This window comes from Chiloscyllium plagiosum, chromosome 29 (genome assembly GCF_004010195.1).
Source record: "Chiloscyllium plagiosum isolate BGI_BamShark_2017 chromosome 29, ASM401019v2, whole genome shotgun sequence".
Taxonomy (NCBI): domain Eukaryota; kingdom Metazoa; phylum Chordata; class Chondrichthyes; order Orectolobiformes; family Hemiscylliidae; genus Chiloscyllium; species Chiloscyllium plagiosum.
In genome coordinates this window covers 32,674,190-32,686,115 of record NC_057738.1, presented here as the reverse complement: position 1 = coordinate 32,686,115, position 11,926 = coordinate 32,674,190, and the positions used below count along the sequence as shown (strand labels likewise).

The following is an 11,926-nucleotide window of genomic DNA, read 5'->3' as shown; positions in this document are numbered from 1 at the left end:
CACCCTCTCCTCCCTGACCTATCACCTTCATCTCCTCCCCCACTCACCTATTGTACTCTATGCTACTTTCTCCCCACTCTCCTCTCATTTATCTCTCCACGCTTCAGGCTCTCTGCCTGTATTCCTGATGAAGGGCTTTTGCCCGAAACGTCGAATTTACTGCTCCTCGGATGCTGCCTGAACTGCTGTGCTTTTCCAGCACCACTCTAACCCTGACTTATACATACTCCCAGATATTCTCCGGTTTCTGTTCCTGCACACCTTTTGTAGTTGTTCTGTCTTTCTTCATATTGTTTGAACCAAAGTGTATCCCTCCACATTTCTTTGCATTGAACATCATCTGCCACCTATCTACCCACGTACGTTTCAGTGAGTTTGATTGAGTGGTTGGCATTTTTTTATTGAATGCTTAATCTTTTTACTTATTGCAGTGGAGGAATGAGTTGTTTTTATTTTGGGTAACCTGGCTTTGGTGGGTTGACACATCAAATATCACACCTTTGTTTTGGGGCTTTAAAATCCAATTGTCATTGGAGAAGATGTACATTAAAATACAGCAATTACAGAATTATAGGAGTAATTTTTAACCCCCAGCGAGAAAAGTTAAAACAACATGTCTTTGAAATGAGGGGTTTTATTGGTGAATCATCAACGCCTTTGATAGCTGGAGATGTGATTATTCCAATGCTGCAATAATCTACGAATGTATGGAAGTACATGTACAAGTCATTAAAGGTGACGGCATAGGTAGAGAGACAAAAAAAACTGCAGATGCTGGAATCCAGCTGGAATCCAAAGTTGAACACAGCAAGCCAGGCAGCATCAGGAGGTGGAGAAAGTGAGGACTGCAGATGCTGGAGATCAGAGCTGAAAAATGTGTTGCTGGAAAAGCGCAGCGGGTCAGGCAGCATCCAAGGAGCAGGAGAATCGACGTTTCGGGACTTATGCCCGAAACGTCGATTCTCCTGCTCCTTGGATGCTGCCTGACCTGCTGCGCTTTTCCAGCAACACATTTTTCATCAGCATCAGGAGGTGGAGAAGTCAATGCTTTTGGGTATGACCCTTCAGGAATGGAGGTGGGGTTTGTTCACCTATCACTGCCTCACCATTCCGCCCCTCTCCCCACCCAAACCCACCCCTCTCTCTTTATATGCAACTCCCCTATCCCCACATCCAGTCCTAAAGAAGGGTTATACCCGCAACGTTGACTTCTCCACCTCCTGATGCTATCTGGCTTGTTGTGTTCTTCCAGCTTCCTGCTTGTCTACTTAGAATAGGTGGAGAGAGCTGTTAATAAAGCATATAACATTGCAGGCTTCATGAATAAGAGCATAGAGTACAAGAGCAGGGGGTTTATGGCATACTTATATAAAACTCTGGTTAGATCTCAGCTGGAGTACTGTGTATAGCTCTGGGTGCCACACCATTGGGAAAATTTGAATGACCATTCTGAAGGAGGGTCACTGCACCCGAGACATTAAGTTTTTCTTTTCACAGATGCTGCCAGACTGGCTCATTTTTCCAGCAATTTCTGCTTTCGTTTCTGATTTCTGGCATCCACTGTTTTCTCGCATTTTTGTTCCAGTGCTTTCCTGGCCACCATCTAGAAGCTCAAACACGTCCAGCCCTCTGCAGCTCTATTCCATCTTGCACTAAATCCTGTTTACCCATCACCACTATTCTTGCTGATTTACATTGGCTCCTGGTCCAGTAACATTTAGATTTTAAAAAATTCTCCCCCTTGTTTTCAAATCCCTCCATGACCTCGCACCTCTGTAATTTCCTGCAGCCCTACAATTCTCCGTGATCTCTGCGCTCTCCAAGTCTGGCTTCTTTGGTATCCTCAATTTCCAGTGCTCCATCATTGGTGGCCCTGCCTTCAGCAACAGACTGTACTCTGATGTTCTCTCCCTAAACTTCTCCTCCTTTAAGACACTCTTTGGAATCTATGTCTCAAACCAAGTTGGTCACCTGACCTATTACTACCAAGAAACCTCACAAATAGAATGGGAAAGGTTTGGAGGGATATGGGCCAGGAGCAGGCAGGTGGGACTAGTTTAGTTTGGGATTGTGTTTGGCACGGACCGTTTCCTTGCTGTATGACACTAAATAAATTGCAAATGAAGACCATTTGGCCTTTTTGGCCTATACCACTAATCCATAAGATCACAGCTGATCTGATTTTAACCTCAATTCCAGATTCCTTCTCCCTCAGAAACCTTTCACCCCTTTGTTTTTCAAGAGTCTATCTACCGCTACCTTAAAGAATATTTAAACATCCTGCTTTCATCATTCATTGAGGAATGGAATTCCAAAGATTGTCAACCCTTTGATAGAGAAAGGTTTCCTTATTTCTATCTTCATTGGGTGACTCTTTATTGATAAACAGTGACCCCTAGTTCTAGAATCTCCCAGCAGAAGGAACATCCTTTCCCTCTGCCCTGTTAGTTTCAAACAAGTCACCTCTAACTCTTTGAAGCTCCAGCAGATATAAGCTGAGCAAGTCCAGCATTTCCTCATAAGACAACTCATCAAGTCCATCTATTAGCCTAATAGACCTTCTTTGAACCACTCAAATGCACTTAAGTAGGGAGACCAATGTGTACGTACAACAGATTTGGTCTCACCAGTGACCTGGGTAACTGAAGCTAGTGGCTAATTGTCAAACATTGTTTGATGATGCTACTGTGAATGGCTCACCACAACTGGATAGCTGTGTGAATGCACACTGTTGTTATGCATACAGATTTATCACGGTCTTGTTCGGTCAAACAACATTTTTATTTTCACTCCTTTCGTTGTCTGTCACTGGGACATTCTGAGTAGTAGAAAAAAGGGGGAGCAAAATTTCGCTCTAATGGAGACATAAAGTAACTAATCAGAAATGAGTGACTCATGACGCACCTTATGCTTGGTTTTCTCTCCATCTGCGTCCTGGACAGTCAGGAGGGTAGATACCACATTTTTTTTGACAAGACTATCAACTTGGTGCCTCTGCCAATGTTGTATGATTCCCCTCAGAATCATGAGTGTCTTCAGTGCTGGGGTAGCTTTTTATTGTATTTTGTCAGTAAATGTGGAATTAATTTTGTTAAGATGAGTTTTGATAATTATTATGAAATTTGTCTTTCTGGGGATGCTTTTCAATTAGAATTGCTCTACTTACACTTTGTTGGGCTCTAATTTTCTAATGGGTACCAACCCTGACAAACTAGTTGCTTTGGAAAAATGGCCTTGCCCAAATTGGAATGAGCCTGGTTTATAGTAAGTTGTTGTCAGATGCTCACTGTAGACAAGTCTCCACTGTGTTATAACACTGTATATTCATCACAGAATACTTTCAAGCTGGATGTCATCCTGAAACATCATGCCGATACATAGTTAGTTAATCAACTTGTATGTAAGGCAGTGAATATTTTGTTAATGAAATGGAGGAATTAAACCATTAGATTCAGAAATATGATAATGTGAGGATGTAATTGTTATATTTTGACATTGTACATCTGGCTTTAAAGAGGTGATCAGTATTTCAGAGAATTTTGTTCTTTATAAGTAAAATACTTTTAACTTTAATAAGTTGCAGAAGTAGTTTAAAATGCCACAGCATTCTTTTGGAACCTTGATTAAAGCTCTCAACCTTCAAATATTTACGAGTGTAAGAAGAATTTTACAAACAAATGACTAATCGCAGGGCAGGCATTGGTTTCCATCAAAGGGAATAGGAACAGGGGTAGTCCATTCAGCTCTTCCAGCCTGCTCCTCCATTCATGGCTGATCATCTAACTCCGTATCCTGTTCCTTGTTTTGTCCCTGTACCCTGTGATCCCTACTGCCCAAAGAACTATATCTAACTCCTTCTTGAAAACATTCAATGTTTTGGCCTCAAAGACTCTCTGTGGCAGAGGATTCCACAGGCTCACCTTCCTCAGTTGATGAAATGTCTCCTCGTCTCCAGTTGGGGCCCACCTTGTATCCTTAGACAGTGACCCTTGGTCCTTGTTTCCCAGTTATCAGGAACATCCTTCCTGCATTTGCCCTGTCCGATCCTGTTGGCATTGTGTGTAGGTTTCTATGAAATCACACCTCATTCTTCCGAACTCTAGTCATAATCAACCTGGTGTCTCTTCATACATCATTCCTGCCATCTTAGGAATCAATGTGGTAAACCTTTGTTGAACTCCCTCTGTAGCCAGAACATTCTTCCCTCCCTTAATGCGCAGATTGATCTAGATTATCTCTGATGTTAGCACTAAGAGCTCTGTCCCCTCACCATTACAATCATGGAGCTCTGAAGAAAAACAGGAAGCTGTTTAAATTGATTTCCCTTTGGCATGACTGAAGAGTTAAAAGTGTTACTTTCTGAAAATTACACATTTCCCATTCATTCAAATTGTGGTTTTCAGAAGTCATTCGATCAGTGCTGTGCTGTCATTGAACTACACATTTAGAGACAAAAACTCTCTAAATAGTTGAATTAGAGGAAGATTCTGTCGTGGTTTCATTATTATGAATGTGTTCATCTTTGGCCTTTCTTTGTGAAGCTGGAAGACACTGCACATGAACTGGTTTGATCCCAAAGCAGTTCGAACTGATTGAAATCTCAATTGTATCTGTGTGAGAGCTAAGCAAATTCTTTTTCAATTTTAGGGAATTTTCTGAGCTCTGACTTATTCCTGGCAGTTCTTATTGATCTATTTGTTCCTGTTACAGGGAAGTAGGGCCATAGATTTTATTAGTCCATCTCAGGATTACTGCATTTCAGAGAGCTCTATTGAAATAATTGCTTGGTAATGCAAAAATTAAACACTGGTAACAGGAAACATGAAATTGAGGCTATTTTCTCTCGCACTGATTAGTACTGCCATGCAAGAAAATGGAAGGAACCAGTAATTTATACAAATGAGAATTGTTGATTGAACTACAGCCAAAGCAATTAGCAGTAACCAATCAGCATACTTTTTACATGGTGTACAAATTGCTTATTAAGGCCGACTGCCTGCCCCTCTTCCGCGGTTACGTTAGGGCCCGGGTGTCCTTGGAGAAGGAGCACGCGGTGTCGACCAACACCCTGGAGTTGTTCAGGGAGAGGTGGGCGCCGCAGGGAGTGGAGTGCATCATTTCTCCCTCCAATTCTATTTTGATTTAGTCCCTACCCTCCCCTTCACTGTTTTGATCACACAGCACTGCCCTTTGATGTGAAGGGCAGTGCTTGTCACTGGCCACCCGGGTGTTTTCCTATCTTCCTGGTGGTGGAAATTGAATAAAGATTGGTGCACTTTGTGTCTTTCACTGTGTCTCACACCTGCACACACACACACCATGGGTGCTGGGGATAAAATAAGCACTACCGCACTTAGGCGGTAGTGTGGGGGTTAAAATAAAAAAAGGAAAAAAAAGAAAAAAAAAATATAACCAGGACGTTCCAACTCCATTTTGATTTAGAAAAAGAAAAAAATAAATAAATAGGGATTCACACAGCACTGCCCTTTAAAAAAAAAATTGCTTATTCTAAAAATTTGGTTTTCTTATGTTTCAGCTCTGATGAGTACAGGATGAAACGCTTCAATTTCACGTCTCCTCTTTGAAAGTAAAATTTGTTAAGAAAACGAATCCCACAGCTTGTAAAGAGACTTAACAACCGCTGATCTTTGCTTAACAGGGGCAATTTGTTTTGTCCTGTTGCTCATCCATTATTTTTACCCATTGTTGGAAGGTTGAATAGAGTGCAATGACATCCTTTTGTCACAGATGGTTTGTGGCTTGGCCTGTTGGTACGCTGTAACTCTGTCACTTTGTTCCTCCCACAGGTAGCAAGTATGTACCCCGTGCCATTCTGGTGGACCTGGAACCGGGCACCATGGACTCTGTCAGATCGGGGCCCTTTGGTCAGATTTTTCGACCTGACAATTTTGTATTTGGTATGAATTATTTTATAGTTGTAGCTAAACATTTCTGCAAATATTCTAAAATATTCTGAACAGCAATTTCTTCATTGCTTAAAACAAAATAAAACTGACACAAAGTAAACTTTTAACAATGCTTGAGGTGATACGCGAGGAGAAAGTGAGGTCTGCAGATGCTGGAGATCAAAGTTGAAATTTTATTGCTGGAACAGCACAGCAGGTCAGGCAGCATCCAGGGAACAGGAGATTCGACGTTTCGGGCACAGGCCCTTCTTCAGGATTCCTGAAGAAGGGCCTGTGCCCGAAACGTCGAATCTCCTGTTGAGGTGATACGCCTCTCACTGCAGGGTTTGACTGAAACAATTGCTTTCATTGTTCTTTCATCTCTTCCTTGTACCACCACTTCCCCATTTCTTTCTCCTCCCTCCTCCTCCTCCTCACTCTCGTGCTTCCCCCCTTGTTCATTTTACTTTGGGGTAGTGGTGACAAAACACTGGTTAATGCAATGAAAATGAAATTAAATAGTCTCATTGCAAAGTATTGCTGCCTTCATTGAGGGAGCAATTCACTGCGGCTGGTGTAGTGTGCTTCATCATTGAAATCCATTTTCAGTCCAATCCAGACTGGGTAAGAATGTCCCTCTTGTCACTCACTGGTCAGTCTGGGTAAGAATGTCCCTCTCGTCACTCACTGGTCAGTCTGGGTAAGAATGTGCCTCTCCACACTCACTGGTCAGACTGGGTAAGAATGTCCCCCTCCTCACTCACTGGTCAGACTGGGTAAGAATGTTCTCTCGTCACTCACTGGTCAGTCTGGGTAAGAATGTCCCTCTCCTCACTCACTGGTCAGACTGGGTAAGAATGTCCCTCTCCTCACTGGTCAGACTGGGTAAGAATGTCCCTCTCCTCACTCACTGGTCAGTCTGGGTAAGAATGTCCCTCTCCTTACTCATTGGTCAGTCTGGGTAAGAATGTCCCTCTCACTCACTGGTCAGTCTGGGTAAGAATGTCCCTCTCCTTACTCACTGGTCAGTCTGGGTAAGAATGTCCTTGTCCTTACTGGTCAGTCTGGGTAAGAATGTCCCTCTCGTCACTCACTGGTCAGTCTGGGTAAGAATGTCCCTCTCCTCATTCACTGGTCAGTCTGGGTAAGAATGTCCCTCTCCTTACTAACTGGTCAGTCTGGGTAAGAATGTCCCTCTCCTCACTCACTGGTCAGTCTGGGTAAGAATGTCCCTCTCCTTACTCACTGGTCAGTCTGGGTAAGAATGTTCACTCGTTGGTGCCAAGGATTTTTTTTTTGAGTAGCTTGAATTTCTTAATCAAATCTAACTGAACAGTGTTATTGGTGGCTGGTGTAGTGAATGGAAAGTCTAACAATTGCAGTGCAAGAAGGAATTACCCTGATAAAACCCAGGTTAAGGTGTGACTATGGAAAGTCTGTGATACGTTTTGGTAATGGCACCAGGTACTTTCAGAAGTCTCCAATACGTGGAAAGTATTGGAAGTTGTAAACACTAGCTAACAAAGAGGCTTCCGTAATCCAGAAGCTCGTAGAAGAATTGGAGGTGGGGGGGGTGGGGTGTAGATCATGATAGATTGTTAGTCACTCTATTGCACAATTCCCATATCCCTTGCTTCCTTTTGAATACAAAAGGATTTATTAATTTCAGCCTTATCTACACTCTGACCAAGCAATTACCACCTTCTGGGATCGAGAATTCCCAAGATTCCCACCAAGTCACTCACCGACTCGAGTTGGAACTTGATTGTTGTTTTGTTCATTGTTGCTGGGCTAGAATCCTGGAGCTTCCTTCCCAGCAGCACTGTGGGCAGTAATGTCACCCATCAAGAGAACATTCTGGCCCCTGGCTACCTTCAGTGGTGTGAAAGATGGAGGAACACTGATTCATCAGGTTTGGGGGTCTGGGTGGGCATTGGGTGATAATCAGCAGTGGGTTTTCTTATTGAACTTTATTCTGATACCATTTGGCTTCATGTTGCCCCCAGCCCCTCTCTCCAGCTTCCCCATGGTAGATCTGCCTTGTCTTTGCAACAGGACATACATAGCAATGGTAGTGTAGTGTGGAATATTGCCTGAAATATATAATTCTGTCTGTATGACTGATCCATGGGAGTATTCTTTGTGAGGTCCTTGACTGCTGTGGGTTCTTGGAACTTGATATAACTATAAACAGAGTGAGATTTGATTTTGCACAAGCAAACCAGTTAAATCACTTATTAATTTATTAAATAACGACTGTGCTCTCTGATGCTTTTTCTTACAGCTCAGGGGTTGTTCTGTATTGTTGTTGTTCTGGATGGAAACAGATAAGGACCTCCTCATGTGGTTCCATCATGCTTGGTTTTAAAGTGCTCCCTGGGATGGTTTGTAAATTAGAGGCGCTACACAAATACAGGTGACAGGTGTCCCCCGCTATCCAAAAGTAGGGCGTTCCAATGAAACATTTTGTAAACTGAAATGGCGTAAAGCAAAGAAGCATTAATTTATATGGGAAAAATGTTGCCTTTTTTTTCTGAATGTGATAATCTTCTTTCGGTTAGCGAAAACAGGTACTAATTTAGGTCTTTCATAAAAGCAAAGTGGCATATAGCGAACTTTCGAAAAGTGAGGGATACCTGTATTGCTGTTAAAGGGGCGTGCGCTGGACAGGCCTTCCTCCGAAATAGCACGGACGTTTTTGCTTTTTGTGTTGTCCTCTAGGCCAGAGCGGTGCAGGGAACAACTGGGCAAAAGGCCACTACACAGAAGGAGCTGAACTGGTTGACTCAGTGCTGGATGTGATCCGTAAGGAAGCTGAGGGCTGTGACTGTCTGCAGGGTTTCCAGCTCACCCACTCATTGGGAGGGGGGACTGGCTCTGGCATGGGTACCCTCCTCATCAGCAAGATCAGAGAGGAGTACCCCGACCGGATCATGAACACCTTCAGTGTCGTGCCGTCGCCCAAGGTGTCTGACACCGTGGTCGAACCATACAACGCCACACTGTCCGTGCACCAGCTGGTCGAGAACACGGACGAGACCTACTCCATTGACAATGAAGCGCTTTACGACATCTGCTTCCGCACCCTGAAGCTCACCACCCCGACCTACGGTGATCTCAACCACTTGGTGTCGGCCACCATGAGTGGGGTGACCACCTGCCTGCGGTTCCCCGGCCAACTCAACGTGGACCTCCGCAAGCTGGCGGTCAACATGGTGCCCTTCCCGCGCCTGCACTTCTTCATGCCGGGCTTTGCCCCCCTGACCAGCCGTGGCTGCCAGCAGTACCGTGCCCTCACCGTGCCCGAGCTCACCCAGCAGATGTTCGACGCCAAGAACATGATGGCGGCCTGCGACCCGCGCCACGGCCGCTACCTGACGGTGGCCGCCATCTTCCGCGGCAAGATGTCCATGAAGGAGGTGGACGAGCAGATGCTGAACATCCAGAACAAGAACAGCAGCTACTTCGTGGAGTGGATCCCCAACAACGTGAAGACGGCTGTCTGCGACATCCCGCCCCGGGGCCTCAAGATGTCCGCCACCTTCATCGGGAACAGCACCGCCATCCAGGAGCTCTTCAAGCGGATCTCCGAGCAGTTCACCGCCATGTTCCGCCGCAAGGCCTTCCTGCACTGGTACACGGGCGAAGGTATGGATGAAATGGAGTTTACCGAGGCAGAGAGCAATATGAATGATCTGGTCTCAGAGTACCAACAGTATCAGGACGCCACTGCTGATGAACAGGGTGAATTTGAAGAGGAGGAGGAGGAGGAGGGTGCAGTTGATGCTTAACGTCCTTGTCATTTCCTCCCCCCCCCATCCTCTCCTCCTCGAGAGCTGGCAGTGTTGTAGTTCTGTTCTTCCTTTGACCTCCTTACGAAACAAATTGTGGGTTTTAATTTGTAAATCTCGACCCTCTGTCCCACATAGCGTTTTAGTGTCAAGTGACGCTGTGGCAACCATGATTGTAAATAGTTTCCCATTCCTGTGATGCAGACGCTTTACATTTTCCTAATCGCTGAATTGATTTTGAAAGCATTTATGTCGAATAAAGTTCATGTTTATTATTCTTCGTGACCTGAAGTGAATGAAATTTCAAAACTGCTGCCTTTTGATTTGTGTTGAAGTATCTCAGCTGATACATTACAGCATTCACACCGGCAGCATGCCCAGAAGTTTGAAACAAAGAACTGTGGATGCTGGAAATCTGAAACAGAAACTGAAAGTGCTAGAGAAACGCAGCAGGTCTGGTAGCAGCTGGAGAGAGAGAAAAGCAAAGTTAGGGTTTTGAGTCCACTGACAGAACTGAAGATGTTAATTCTGCTTTCTCTTCACAGATACTGCCAGACCTACTGTGTTTCTCCAGCAATTTCTGTTCTTGTTCCCGCAATTTGAATTTTGTTCATTTCAATGTTGAACATTTGATTTTTGTTTTGTGACTCTCCCTTAATCTTGATACATGTGATTTAAACTGATTTTAAGTGGCTTAAAAGAGCTTCCTGTGATAGGGTGTACCAAGATGCTGTTGGACTAACTCCTGCCCAATTGTCTGGAGTTTGTGCTGTGTTTGCACGGACAGATGTGCGTGTCTCTGGCTGGGCCAACGTTTGCTGACCATCCATGATTGCCCTTGAGAAGGTGGTGAGCTGCCAACTTGAACCACTATCATCTGTGTGGCATGGGTACACCAAGGGCACTGTGAGGAAGAGGATTAAGGTAGCATAGGAATAACATTTTAACAGACCGTGGCACAGACCTCCCAACTGTTGGTCAAACCTATTGGTCAAAATGGGTTAAGAAAAGCGTAGGAGAATAGTTTGATATCTGTTAATATATTCAGATTTTGCCTGAAACATACAAGTTGTCTACACTTTTGATTTACATAATGACCGCACTTTTTAAATAATCCATTGGTTGCAAACCACTTTGGGATGCATGGAGAACTAATAAAATGTTATTTAAATTCAAATACTTAGTGATTTTTCGTTGGGTTTACTGCTTATCTCATTTCTGGCTCATTTCCTCTCGCTCATCAATCACTTCCAATGGCTTCTTTTCCTGTTCCCACACCCTCTGTGTGGCTCACTGATGGATCATTAGCTGCTTCCTGTTTCTCAGCTACATCGGAGAGTAGACTGTCAGCTTCCACACACACTATGTCACCACCACCACCTCTCTCGACTCCTTCCCCCCCCCCCAATCTTTAAACTGCTCATCCGACATCCAGTACTGAATACATGGAAACTTCCTTCAGTTAAATACATGGCAAGACTGAAGCCTTGTCTTTGGTCCCCACTCCCGAGCCACTGACATCCCTCACTTTGGCAATATTTTTGAAATTTAGCCAGTCTGCATCTTAACTTGATGCAAGTTTCCTTTCCATGGTCACACTCCCATTTGCTACCTTTCATTGACTCCTGATCACACAACATCTTGATATTAATATCCTCATTGGTGTTTGCAAATCTCAATGGTCTTCGTTGCTCCTTGTCTCTCTTTCTCCCTAACCTCCTCCCGAGACTCTGAGCTATCTGCACTTTTCTAACCCTGGCTTCTTGTGCACCCCATTTCTAGAAAAGAAATTACTCCATTTAGTGGGTATGACTCCAGTTGCTTCCGTGTCAGGAATGGAATAGACTCCCTAAACCTCTGTGTCGCTCTCTATCAGACGCCTCTGTTCCCGGTTCCCATGAAGCCTCAGCTGCAGGTCTCACAGACCCCTAACAGAAAGCCAAAACCCGTTTGGCCATAACTTACATTCACGTAGCACCCTTAAACATTGTAAAGCATCCCAAGGTGTTTCATAGCAGCCACTGCTCGGTGTGTATTTGTGAAGGGGTTGAGTCCTCAAGTCCAGAGCTGTAATATGGACATTGTCTTAAATTCTTTATTTACATTTTTTTTCTCTTTATTATGTTATTGTGGAAGGACTGTTATTTTGAACTTTTTATCTCTTTATTTTTCTAACTTTGATTTTGTACTTTTGAAGATCTGTAATGCTGGACTCTTTATTTCTTTATC

General features: G+C 44.0%; 1 protein-coding gene across 2 annotated transcripts in view; it reads left to right on the top strand.

The window, feature by feature from the left end:
- LOC122564498 (tubulin beta chain) overlaps positions 1–10,116 on the top strand; it is a 25,732-nt gene extending 15,616 nt beyond the window's left edge. Inside the window, exons 3-4 of one of the 2 annotated variants that reach the window (XM_043719470.1) lie at positions 5,808–5,918; positions 8,628–10,116. In XM_043719470.1, coding sequence (XP_043575405.1) covers positions 5,808–5,918; positions 8,628–9,697 — 1,181 coding nt within the window. In that variant the 3' untranslated portion in view covers positions 9,698–10,116. The remainder of the gene's footprint in view (positions 1–5,807; positions 5,919–8,627) is intronic. The other variant, XM_043719471.1, reaches the window with a different exon arrangement.
- Positions 10,117–11,926: the final 1,810 nt, after the last annotated feature.